Raw genomic sequence first — 12,408 nt, 5'->3', positions numbered from 1 at the left:
CTTCCGGCGCGGGTTTATTTAGAGACCGGGCAGCCGCTTCAAAGCGGCAGGTACAGCGAGTAGTCTGAGAGCACCCAGCGACGGGCCGGACGGCCGGTGCGGCCGATCATGGGCAGCTTCTGCACGTAGCGGGAGGCCGGGCTGGGCCCGTAGGGCGCGGGAAAGGCCGTCTGGAAGAGGCGCCCACGGCACCGTCTCCCCGCCTGCCGCCCAGCGATGATGAAACGGAAGTGGGGGGCCCCGCGTGGCGCGAAACGGCTCTTCTGGAAGACGTCGCGGGTGCCGGCACCTGGACCCTGCTGCCGAGGTGCCCCCCGCGCCCGATGCACACGCGGCAACGGCCTGTTGTCAGAGGCTACGGCCGCAGAGGCCGATGGAGGGCCGCTGCCCCGGGGGCTCTCGTCGCCCTGTGGGCTAACCATGGCGTTAGCCGTCAGCTGCGGCATCTTCCGCACCGAGTCTGGGGCCGCCGCCGGCTCCTTCTTGTCCCCGGGGGGCCGGGGGGCCGTGGGCGCGGGCTGACCCGTGCCGAAGCGGGTGGCCAAGCTGTCACCGAAGAAAGCGTAGAGCTCTCGGTAGATGTCCACCAGGGTCACTGAAGGCGAAGGTTCCTCCGGCCCCGCGCCTCCTGGCGGCAACGGGAGGCCAGACCCAAAGCCTGGCTCTGCGCTGCCCCCAGAAGGAGACTCCTGCAGGAGAAGGCTGTCCCAAGGCAGGTCGTCCGCTCGCCGGCACCCCCTGCCACCGGGGCCCCTCTTGCTGGGGAATGCTGCCTGGGCCTTCATCTTCAGCAGACGCTCCACGGCCACCTGTAAGAGCAGAGGGGTTAGGATACTCAAGGACTAGGAGGAACCCGGGTCGTGCAGTATTCCAGTGTAAGCCCGTGAACTCCTGCACGGGAAGGAGGTGGAAAGGGGCTGGCACTCACCAGAATGGCTCCGTAGACCTTGTGCCCATCTGCTTTAACCTGGGCATTAGATACTGAATAGTCATCCAGCACAGCTTGCAAATTGGTCCAGTAAGTGGACAGGTGTGGGTAGAGGACTCGTTCTACTGCCTGGAAGGGGGAGAGAGGGATGCGGTGAGGGCCTCTTTGATGCTTACTGCCCTTCCAGTATGCTTTCCAACAAAAGACCTTTTATCTCTGACACTGGACAGGGCTCAGTCCTCCTAAATTCCCTGCCTGGCATACCCAGCCAACATTTATGTGGAACCTACTGTATACCCAACCCTTCACTAAACACTGGGAATGAAGACAAACAGCATAAAGTGACCCCACTATAACTGACATGCTGTATCACTGACGTAAGGGCTAAGAGGGTATTTTGTTTGTCAGCTGCTACCTTAGAGCAATCAATAGGCAAGTGCTGTCCTTTTTTGTTGGGCTTTGACCCACAGCCCAAGGATTTGGAAATGCTGACAAAGTGAGTTCCTAGGAGCATGTAACTTGCTGCAGACTCAAGCTATATGAAAGCTTAAATGATTCTATAACTTAAAAATCAAACCAATAATAAAACAGCATGCCAAAATTGACAACGTCTACAGGCATTCAAGGAAAAAAAGCATCTCAATATTAAACATTTTAAAAAAAAGCACACCCTCCCTACCTCATTGTATAAGGCCAGTGTAACCCTGACCCCTTGTCCAAACAAGGACAGTGTATGAGGGGAAACATAATTGATTTCACTCATGACTATAAAGAAGTCCTTTAAAATTTTAGTAAATGCAACAGTTTTTAGAAAATGCATTCCATTCCAATAAAGTTTTGGATCTTTTTAAAGACTATACCACAACCAAACAGTTTATCCTAGAAATGCAAAAGATGGTCTACTGTCAGAAAATCTCAGCCCCTGCCTGGCGCTCCATGGCGGCCGCTGAGAGCTGACTCCCCAACCGTCTGCGTGCCTCACCGCACTTCCTCTGCAGCCGCGCCCCTCATGCCCGATATGGCTGCAAGCCTGAGAAATCTGGTGTCAAAATTGAAGACAGACACACAGAAGAAAAATCCACTGCCTTTGAAAGAAAAGAACTGACAACGAAGGCTGCACCTGCCTCTCCCATCTTCTACACACCAGTAAGAAACGCCTGTCTGGGTGGCAGAGAAGGAAAAGAACTTGCAAAGAAGCAGCTAGGAGGAGTGACAGGAAATTCAGAGTCAAAACCAAGCTGGTCCAAGGTGTCCCGCATGCTGTAAAATGCAGTTTAAAAAGAGTACCATTTTTTTCTTGTTCAAATTATTTTAATTATTGGAATACACGATTTTTAATATGCAAATAAATTTTTAAAGGCAGGGGGGGGGAATCTCTGCATACAATTAACCACATTAACCGATAAAGCAGAGAAGGCAATTCATTTCAACAGATACAGAAAAAGCACCCGATGCCCTAGCTGGTGTGGCTCAGTGGATTGAGTGCTGGCCCACGAACCCAAAGGTTGCTGGTTGGATTCCCAGTCAGGGCACATGCCTGGTTGTGGGCAAGGTCCCCAGTTGGGGGCAAGCAAGAGGCAACTGATTGATGTATCTCTTGCACACTGATGTTTCCCTCTCTCCCTCCATTACCTTCTCTCTAAAAGTAAATAAAATCTTTTTTAAAAAGTTTTTTTAAAGCACTTGATAAAAGTTCAACACAAATTAATGATAAGAACATAATTTTCTTGATCTGAGAAAGGTTATCTATAAACTCACAAAGTAAACAGCCTCAATGGGAAAGATAATTAGCAATTGTTTTAAAACTGAAAATGAGAAAAGTTGCCTGTTATCTTATGTAAAATGGTATTAGTGGTCCTAGCAATGAAATTATAAAAAAATTAAAGGCATTAGGTTTAAAAGAGATGCAATAAAGCTGTCATTATTTGTACATGATATGACTGATCTACATTAAAAACCCCGAAGAATCTACAGATGGAAAGGACAGTTCGGTAAAGCAGCAGAATTGGGACGCATGGCAACTGCTTCTACACACCAATAAGAAACGCCACGAAAAGAAGACAGCATCGCAGCAGCATCAGAGAACAGCAAGATTCTAGGGTGAAATTTAGTAAAGTATACGTAGGTTTTCTTCAGGGAAAGTTATGAAAGGATCCTGAAAGAGTGAAAGACCTAAAAAAAGGACATAAGCCCTGGCTGGTGTAGCTCAGTGGATTGAGTGAGGGCCTGTGAACCAAAGGATCGCGGTTCAATTCCCAGTCAGGGCACATGCCTGGGTTGCAGGCCAGTTCCCAGCAGGGGACACACGAGAGGCAACCACACATTGACATTTCTCTCTCTCTCCTGTTCCCCTCTAGAGATAAACAAACAAATCTTTTTTAAAACACTGTTTTGGAATTTTTTAAAAAAGGACATACATTTGTGGACAAAAGGAATTATTAATGATACCAATTGTCTCAGAAACTGATCTAACAGATTCAGTGAGATTCCCATGAAAATCTCAGTAGCATCAAACAGAATTTATTCCAGGCAGGCACAAGTGGCTCAGCAGGAAAATCCATTCCCAGAATCTGTGCAATTCTCAGAACTAAGATAAATAATCATTGGCTAGTCTCTACAGATGCTAAACAAGTACTGACAAGCTTAATGATCTATTCCTGTTTAAAATATACTCAATGCAAGAGGAATGATAGGTAGTTCCTTAACATGATAAATTAGAATGGGCAGGAATTTATGAATTCATATGTTAATATCTGCCATGTGGGACTTTTTTAAAAGACTTTCTTATTTAGAGGGCAAGGGAAGGAGAGAGGGAGAGAAATATCAATGTATGGTTGCCTCTCATGTATCACTTGTTGGGAACTGGCCTGCAACCCAAGCATGTGCCCTGACTGGGAATCGAACTGTGATTCTTTGGTTCGCAGGCCCGCGCTCAATCCACTGAGCTACACCAGCTGGGGTTGCCACATGGGACTTTTGAAAGGATAAAATGTTTGTATACAGAAAGTCAGTAAGCCAATGGCACTCCAATAAATTCAATAAAAATAAGCAAATAAATAAAAAGAAAATAGCTCTGGCTGGTGTGGCTCAGTAGATTAAGTGCTGGCCCACATAGACCAAAAGGTTGCTGGTTCTATTCCCCACCAGGGCACCTGCCTGGGTTGCAGGCCAGGCCGTGCAAAAGGCAACCAATTGATGTTTCTACCACACACTGATGTTTCTCTCTCTTTTTTCCTCCCTCCCCTCTCTCAAAATATAAAAATAAATTTAAAAAATAGAAATATCTAATTAACTTGGATAGTTCTAATTAAAAATATCTAATTAAAAATGGCATTAAAAAATAGAAAGGCCATCACTGAGGTCTATGGTAAGAACTCAATACACAGTAGCAGCAAGCACATACCATCTTATGATAAAAGACACACGAATACTCTTTTTCTAATGACAAATGGGAGCTCTAATGGCTCTGTGAAAAAGGCCAGGGTCCTCACCTTCCAGCCCAGGGCATGCAACCCCACCACAGCCCCGTAGTGAGAGCAGAGAGGCCGCACAGGGTCTGCCAGGACCTTCTGAAGGGAGAGCAGGATCTGCTGATACAGCCCACTCACAAGGTCCCCGTGTGTCCTGTGGGAGCAACATGCAGTCAGAGGGGATGAGGCACAGCGCTGCCCAGTGTGATTCAAGTCGCAGCACAGAGGAAACAGCACTTGTCTGGCACCCTGGGGTAGGTGAACAAGGTGGCCAGGGATGACGCGCCTGGGACCTGAAGGCTGAAGGACCAAAGCCTTGGCGTACGTGTCACCCATCTGTAGAATCCCAGTGTGCCCAGGGCGCTGACTAGGAAGCTTTCCACACAGAGCCGCAAAGCCTGCTCATTAACCCCACCTCCCTACCCGAACCCGCTCAGCTCTGCAGCTGCCCCACCCCTTATTCAGCTCTCCGCCCACGAACTACCAGAAGATGTGGCTGAGAAGGAGGGCTGCCCCATCTCGAAGAGTCCAGTGGTCGTTCAGGGGGTTGATGGAGGCCGCCAGTGGCTCCAGGACGCAGTAGAGGACGCTGCCCACCAGGGAGCGGACGTAGGGCCCCAAGCAGAGGTGTGGGTTCCGAACCAGGCTCCTCGCCACTTGCAAGAGCCGGTGCAGCTGCTCCAAATCGTGGCTCACAGATTTCACCTGTTAGTGGGAGAGGGTCGCTTAGGGGGATGCGGGGGTACATAGCAGCCTGCCGTTCTGATGGCACCTGCTGTAAACCCTCTGTCCTGCTGGGTCAGCACCTCCCCCGAAAACATTCCTCCCTGCCCCAGCCTGCTCACTCACCCCACTGACCACATAGACAAAGTAAGGCAGGAGTGCTGCGATCTTGGAGTTGGTCTGCAGGTCCTGGAGAGCAATCTGAAAAGGAAGGGGCCAGACTGCGCTGCATCTACCGGTAGAAAAAGGTAGAAAGCAACCTTTTTTGGTTAAAGGTCAGTTTGGCACATATATACTAAAGTTTTAAATGTTTATACTGTGGCCCTGACTGGTGTGGCTCAGTGGATGGTGTGAACCCAAAGGGTCACTGGTTCGATTCCCAGTCAGGGCACATGCCTGAGTTACAGGTCGGGTCCCCAGTAGGGGACTCGTGAGAGGCAACCACACACTGATGTTTCTCTCCCTCTCTTTCTCCCTCCCCAACCCACTCTCTAAAAATAAATAAAATCTTTTTAAAAATAAAAACTGGTTTTTATTTTAAAAAAATAACCCTAAAACAGAGGCCACATGGCTGAGCAGACCACCAAAGGAGCCCTCATCTGAACTGAACAGAACAGGACTGACCAGCAGGGCCTGTGGAGCCCCAGAGGCTAACGCAGCGGGGACTGGTATGAGGCCTGGGGACGAAGGACCGAAGAGCAGGCCTGGCCAGCAGTGTGGATGCTGCACTTAGTCCCAGGTCAACAGACACTCCAAGAGTGGTCTCTGGACTTAAGGCGTGGGGAGACCAATCACTTGAGCCCCATAGGGTCCTGCTGAGCTCCCACTCCCCCTGAGGGGCAGTCTCCCAGAGCAGGAAAGGGAGTCAGTCCTTCGGGAGGACCAGTCTCAGAGCGCCACACCTCCCTGCACAGAGCAGCAACTACACACACCAGGTCAGTCAGTGTGGAGGGGACAGCATGCAGGGATCTGAAAGAATTTCACGAGAATGCGGAAGCGGCACTGTGTGTCCCAAATCGGGACGCACTCGCTCACCTTCATCAGCTGTGGATCGTCCCCCAGTACAGCCCGAGTCACTTGCTGGTAGTACTTGAGAAGGTCATCAGTCAGTGAAGACACAGCGCTGGGCACTGCAAGACCATGGGCAGGAGGCAGTCAGGGTGGAGTGCCCAGGCCTCTCTCGGCCCTCCTTGCCTGCCCCCCACCAACCACCATCCCCACATGCACCCCCAAGGAGCCTGTTCAGACAGGACTCCCGGAGCACAGAGCCATGGCCGGCCACTCTCAGCAGCCTGCCCTCACAAGCCCTCCACACCTCTGTGCCCTACACGCTGCCTCCCACCCGTTCTCTGCCAGGCAAATTCCTGCTCACTCCTTAAGCCCCAAGCTCTGCTCAGCAGACTCTGGAAGTGAGCACAGCCCCTCCGGGACCCCAGCGTGCTGGTACCCAACACATGGCTTCGTGACTGGTTACCGGCCGGTGCTCCCATCTCCAGCTCTGAGCCCTTTGGAGAGACCAGTGCCCACTCGGAACAGGGCGTCCACAAACACTTGTCAGATAAAGACTCAGGGATGTAGGGCGCCAGCCACACCTCCTAAGGGAAGAAGGTTCAACCAGAGGGCCCTTCCCCACAGGACACCTTACCTGATCCTTGAGGTGCCAGGTTCCCTTTGCCATCTAGGTAGGAGACATGGACTAGAACCAGAGCAGAGACATGGCTCAGCCTGCGGCTTTGCCCCTCGCCGTACCACCCACCCCTCTGAGTTGTGCCCTGTCCACTGGCCAGCCCATCCCCACTCCTCTGACAACCCAGCCCTTGTCCCCAGCCCATGAGGGACCCCAGCATTCACCTCTCACAGCCGTCTCGGCACAGCCTTTGGGGATGTTGGTGGCCAGAGCCAGCTCCACCAGGTTCACCTCTCGGTCTTCGGGGAAGTAGAGCTCACCCTCCCTGGCGGGGCGCAGAGGCAGCACCTCCTGGGATCCATAACCACACACAGCCTGAGCACAGAGAAGATCAGAGAGCAGGCTGAACCCAGGGAGGAAAGAGGCGCTCTCCCGACCAGGGCAGGAAGCCTCATTCGAGGGGGGCACAGAAATGCTGAGAAAAGGGGGATGCCTGAGGCTTCAGGGCCACCTCTGGGAACTTGGTTGAAGCATCCAGTGCTCACGGGGTCAAGAGGCAGAACATGGTTCCTCCTCCCAGATCCATCAGGCCTCAGTCCCATCCCCAGGCCACTGGTCCTCTTCCTCACACTCACCCAACTTTGAAAACAGCACTGTCTTCTGAACATGACCTTCTCCCCTCTGGGCCTGCTGTCCCAGAGCAGCTGTGCAGGACATCCTGACACCCAAACTGTGCTCAGGCTCCTCTCTGACCCAGAATGCCCTCTCTTTTCTTCCCGGCTCCATCTACCCCCAGCTCCCCTTCATGGGCCAGCTCAAGTCCCATCTCTTTTGAAGCCTTCCCTAAACTCCTGGTCCCTGTGGCCTCCTGTCCCTCGGTTCTGAATTCACAGACCACAGGGCCTGAGCCCAGCCCCTATCCTGCGGTTGCACTGAGCTTTCCTCCTGTGTGTATTTGGTCTCCACGTCTCACAGCGTTGCCAGCCCTGAGCTTGGCATGCAGGCTGGCTCATGCCAGCTGAGCCCTCTCCAGCCTGTGCCCCACTCACCTCCACGCTACTCCATCTGAGGGCCCTGTTGAAATCTTCCACGGTCAGCTTCCGTCGTTTGGTGTGTTTCATGAACTGAGAGCTATTCTGGGAGGGAAGGAACAGAATCAGGGGACAGGGAGCAGGGTGTGCAGGGCCCCTGGTGCAGAGAGGCAGCCTGGGGAGGAGGCAAAAAGGATACCAGACCGGCGACCAGAAAGCCTGGATTACAGCTCAGGTCTTATGCAGACAACACCCAAGGTCACGGTCCCTCTCTGGTCCTTGGTCTCTCACATGCAGGACGTGGCTATGAACCTCCCTGGATTCCCAGCAGGGCTGCTGTGAGGAGCACACGAGCTGACACCCAGTGAGTGCTGTCTGTAGGAAGGGGAGCCCTAGGAAGGGCAGGACAGCCCCCACCGTATTCCCTCAAAGCACAGAGTGGATACCCGACCTGTTTGGTGAGTAAACCCCCATGGGAGGGGGTAGCCAAGGAGAGTTGGGGGTACCGGGCATGGGGAGTGTGTACCTGGGTGGCCTCCCGAAGACGGTAGCACACATCCTCTGCGAGCAGGGCCGCCACCTCATCGCTCAGTTCCAGGCCCGTGCTCTCTGCCATGAGTCGGACTGACTCCCGAGGGATCTCCACAAACCGCCGCTCTTCCCGTTCTGACATGGCCCCGGTGGAGCTGGGAGTGTGGAGGGAAGGTCTGAAAAGCCACTCATCCCCCTCAGCCCAGGATCCTGACTCGGAAACTTCAGAACCGGCCTTGCAGCTCCTGCTCCAAACCCCCAACCAAGGTGCCATGAAGGCTCTGAGTGTCCAGGTGAGGAAACTGTGAGACTCGGAGCAACAGATTTGAACTGGGCCAGGGGGCAGACCACAGTGACACCTGAGAAAGTGCCCGGCCTTGGGATCCACAGAACTGGGTCCCAGCCTTGTCCCCCCACTTCCTCTGCGAAGTTGGCTGAGACCTTCATCAGTCCGAGCAACTGATGTCCTCAACTGTAAGTCAAGGTAATAACCCTGCCCTCCAGAACTCACAGAAGGAGACGATGTATGAGAAAGTCAGGGGCCAATACGCCACGCAAATGGAAGACGTTACCACCCTTCACTATGAACAAAAACTTCATGCCTTCTTCCTTCTGATTCTTGCTACAACTACTATCTATTAAATCTTGATGAAAAACCCACTCTAGCCCTGGCTGGTGTGGCTCAGTGGATTGAGCGCGGGCCTGCGAACCACACGATTGGGGTTCGATTCCCAGTCAGGGCACATGCCTGGGTTGCAGGCCAGTTCCTGGTTCCCAGCAGGGGACGTACGAGAGGCAACCATACATTGATGTTTCTCTCTCTCTCTCTCTCTCTTTCCCTTCCCCTCTAAGATAAATAAATAAAATGTTAAAAAAAAAAAACACTCTACCTGGCATTCCCTTGCTCAAAAATCTTCACTACTTCCCCACTGATTATAAAAGGTCAGCCCAAACTCCCCAGTGTGAGACTCCGTATCTGGTCCCAAGTCCCCAGACCTGTTCCAGCTGATCACTCCTCTCAGTGAGCCAGGCTTGGTGTCTCCTGGCCTAAGCCCTGCCCCGTGCTCAGGCTGGTCTGCTGTCCCCTCCACTCTAAGGCCCCCACACCCTCCTCTTTGCTGGGACCAACCCAGTCTCTCCTTTGAGGTCTGCCCAATCCATCTGCCATTTGGGACAGTCAGGCTTTTCCACAACTGGGTTTTTGCCTATGTGTCTGGTCTCCCCTGGTTTGGCCGTGAGGCCTAAAAGTAGGAACCCACTCTTCGGTTTACAGGATACGGCAGAACAGGAACCTAACAGAAAACTGAGGCTGTAACTACCACCACACAACACAGTTAGAAGATAGGTCCCCATGGGCCAACGTGAGGCATCAGCCCCATGGGCAGCAAGGCTGAGCTCCACCATGGCGCACGCGGGCCCTGCCCCACAGCTCCTCTCTGGTAGGACTCGCAGGGTTACCAGGACCTCCAGGTTCCTAAACCCCGTGGGCGCCCTACTGGCCTCCCTGCAGCCTTTCTCCGGATGGATCCCCACCGGCCTGGGAATAAATAAAGGACAAAGCATGGCTCCAAGGCCCCACAGGTGCACCTACCTCTGCTGCACTCTCCCCGCTCTATCTCATGTTCTGCACTCCTGCCCATGGCCTCTTTTCATTTCCTCAAAACACCTTATTTATGGATGGCCATACATTGTTTCCTCTACTTGAAATGCTCCCCTGTACCCGATCCCTTGGTCTAGTGAGTGCCGATGTGCTTCTGCAGATGTCAGTTCAGTCGTCACTTGCTCAGGGAAGTCTCCTCAGACCCCCACGATGTGCCAGTGCTTTGTCTTCAAAGCAGTTATCAGTTTGTAAATACACATTTGTGCAACTTTAAAAAAAAGATTTTACTTTTAGAGAAAGCGGAAGGGGGAGAGAGAGGGGAAGGGAAACACTGATGTGCCAGAGAACCATCAAGCAGCTGCCTCTCACGCCCCCAACCCAGGCATGTACCCTGACCAGGGAGTGGAACCTGCGACCTTTCAGTTGGCAGGATGACGCCCGACCAATCAGGGCAGTGTAACTTTTTGATTAACGCCCACCTCCCCACTAGATTGTAAGCTCCAAGCCAGCAAGGATCAGGCTTGTTTGCTCACCTTTGCATCCCTGGCGGCGTCAGCCACAGTGTCAGCACATCGTAAGCCCTCAAGAAACACTTGCTGAAAAAATGAATAAAGAACAGCTATTTTTCTAAGCACATGCCATGCCCGAGGCAGTGACCTACGTGCGTACACCGCATTCTACCCTCGTTAACAAAGAGATGGGTATTGTGTAACCATTGTGTCTGTTTCACAGCCAAGGAAATTCTATCCTTGAGAGGGAATATGTTAAAATGACTTGTCCAAGATCATCCGGCGATCAAGTAAGGAGCAGGGACTCAAACCCTTGTTCTTCACCGTCAGGAATGGCGGGCTGTGTGGGAAACAAGGCCTGAATTCCCAGCGCGAATATCTGGCGCCGGGAGACCCACCAATAGATAACTGTTAAGTCTCTGCCTCCCCATCTGTGAAATGGGAGCACGAGTCCTGCGCCGAGAAGGCGTGGAGGGAGTTTCCTTATTTTGTGCCCACATTAATACCCACCAAGTCCGGCCTCGGACCAAGATCTCCCGCTCCCCAGCCTCCCCTCGGCATCCTCAGCCACTAGCCACAGTGGTAAGGAAGAGTGGGAACTGACCTCTACCAGCCGCGGCGCTGCGCATCCTCCCACCCAGCTTCACTCATCCTAGATCCTGAGGTGATGGGGTGCAGGAGGTCAAGGGTTACCGAACTTGGGTCACGTGGTCAGCGAAGGGGGCGGGCACCCAGCGCAGCGGGCTCTAAGGCGGGTCGGAGTGTACAGTCCGCAGCAGGACGGGGAGAACTTGGGCCTGCTCACCTGAAGGCTCCGGCAGGCGAAGGCGGCTACGCAGACAGTGGCCACTGCAGCAGCTGCTGTTCCCTCTCACCCCGTTCACACTAATTCCCTCTCGGAACCCACAGGCACCGCACTCCACAAGCACATCCAATCTGCGAGCACCTTGCGAAGTTCCCGCCCCCCAGGGGGCTCCCAGCCATACGATTGGTCACTGTGAGGCGCTCTGGAAGATCCGGGCGCCAACCCGGACAGTGACCCAGGTCACGTGACCCTAAAGACTAGAACTTCTTAAAGCGACAGCTCCTAGGAGTTCGGGGAGTAGGTGTGTATGGCTTGGTGTACGTTTTAATAACCATGTTCTCAAGGAAGGCGTCCCCGATCCCATAGTCTTGTCTGCACCTCTTGTCGGAAACAGTTTCCGATCACTTGCATTTATGCAACTGCAGCAAAACTTTAGACTTTGATGAGTGGCTTAATTTTTCTCCCCGCTTAGTGGAGCTCAATTTGCCTCTCCCACATCACCTGCCGCTTACCCTTCCCAAAGAATGGATGAGGCTCCTAGTAGGTATTCTCTGGGGCAGAAGGGTCTTCTGACTTGGCCAAACCCACGTGCAACCTCCAGACTCCAGGGCTTTGCTCATCCGGATACCCTACCTTGTATCTCAGTCCAATGAGCCAAATATAAGCCCGCACCTACCTCGCAGACTTCTTTGGTGGTTTTACACGCACACATTTCCCCAAATTTGGGTAAATCTCAATTGAGAAACAAGCGGCCTTATTGAGTAAAGGATATTTGGAGGCAGACCAAGCCGGGTTCAAATTCTAACACCGCTTTTGAGCAAATTACCTAACCACATTTCCCTCCGCCATCTACGAGCTGGGGAATAATACCCATCACAGAGTTACTGCAGATTGAGATGTCTGTGAAAGCACTCTGTGGGGTTGGTGGTTGAACTTTCACTCGTGCATCATGAGACAGTAAATTAATTCCTTTATGTTCATCCAAGATGGGATAGTTTGCATGGGCTATTCTTTATAGAATGAAGCTTTCTGCAGGAGAGTGGGCATGGATGTAATAACCTCATTTTTCCTCCCTATCAGGGCAGATGCTGCAGCCTCTAGAAAAGATCCTCCGAGACCAGGGCTGGGAAAGCCAGATGGATGCGATTGGAGTTGCCATGGTAACACCACCCAAGGAGCCTCTG

The 12,408-nt window shown here is 52.6% G+C and overlaps 1 protein-coding gene across 5 annotated transcripts; it reads right to left on the bottom strand.

Moving 5' to 3' along the window:
* Position 1: 1 nt before the first annotated feature.
* TAF6L (TATA-box binding protein associated factor 6 like) lies at positions 2-11,376 on the bottom strand. 5 transcript variants are annotated; one of them, XM_037052958.1, is made up of 13 exons: positions 11,225-11,376; positions 11,024-11,078; positions 10,444-10,506; positions 8,306-8,465; positions 7,798-7,884; positions 6,973-7,123; positions 6,767-6,817; positions 6,157-6,251; positions 5,248-5,322; positions 4,883-5,103; positions 4,420-4,552; positions 929-1,057; positions 2-809 (listed from the first exon to the last, which is right to left on the bottom strand). In XM_037052958.1, exons 3-13 carry the CDS (start codon positions 10,449-10,451, stop codon positions 39-41), a joined length of 1,881 nt encoding a protein of 626 aa, XP_036908853.1. In that variant the 5' UTR covers positions 10,452-10,506; positions 11,024-11,078; positions 11,225-11,376; the 3' UTR covers positions 2-38. The 5 variants fall into 5 exon arrangements, with proteins under 5 accessions (XP_036908853.1, XP_036908851.1, XP_036908850.1 ...); XM_037052956.1 differs by lacking the exon at positions 11,024-11,078; XM_037052955.1 differs by lacking the exon at positions 11,225-11,376 and having other exon boundaries at positions 11,024-11,212.
* Between the last annotated feature and the right edge of the window lie 1,032 nt (positions 11,377-12,408).

This window comes from Sturnira hondurensis, unplaced genomic scaffold (assembly GCF_014824575.4).
Source record: "Sturnira hondurensis isolate 20B ecotype Veracruz unplaced genomic scaffold, ASM1482457v3 Scaffold0007797, whole genome shotgun sequence".
Lineage (NCBI taxonomy): Eukaryota > Metazoa > Chordata > Mammalia > Chiroptera > Phyllostomidae > Sturnira > Sturnira hondurensis.
Note: the sequence above shows the minus strand (reverse complement) of the source record. Positions and strands in the feature narration are given on the sequence as shown.

Coding starts and splice junctions, on each gene's coding strand:
- TAF6L (XM_037052958.1), bottom strand. Junction 6,252..6,766: donor CCTGGCACCTCAAGGATCAG/GTAAGGTGTCCT, acceptor ATGGTCTTGCAG/TGCCCAGCGCTGTGTCTTCA. Junction 4,553..4,882: donor CTTCTCAGCCACATCTTCTG/GTAGTTCGTGGG, acceptor TTGCTCCCACAG/GACACACGGGGACCTTGTGA.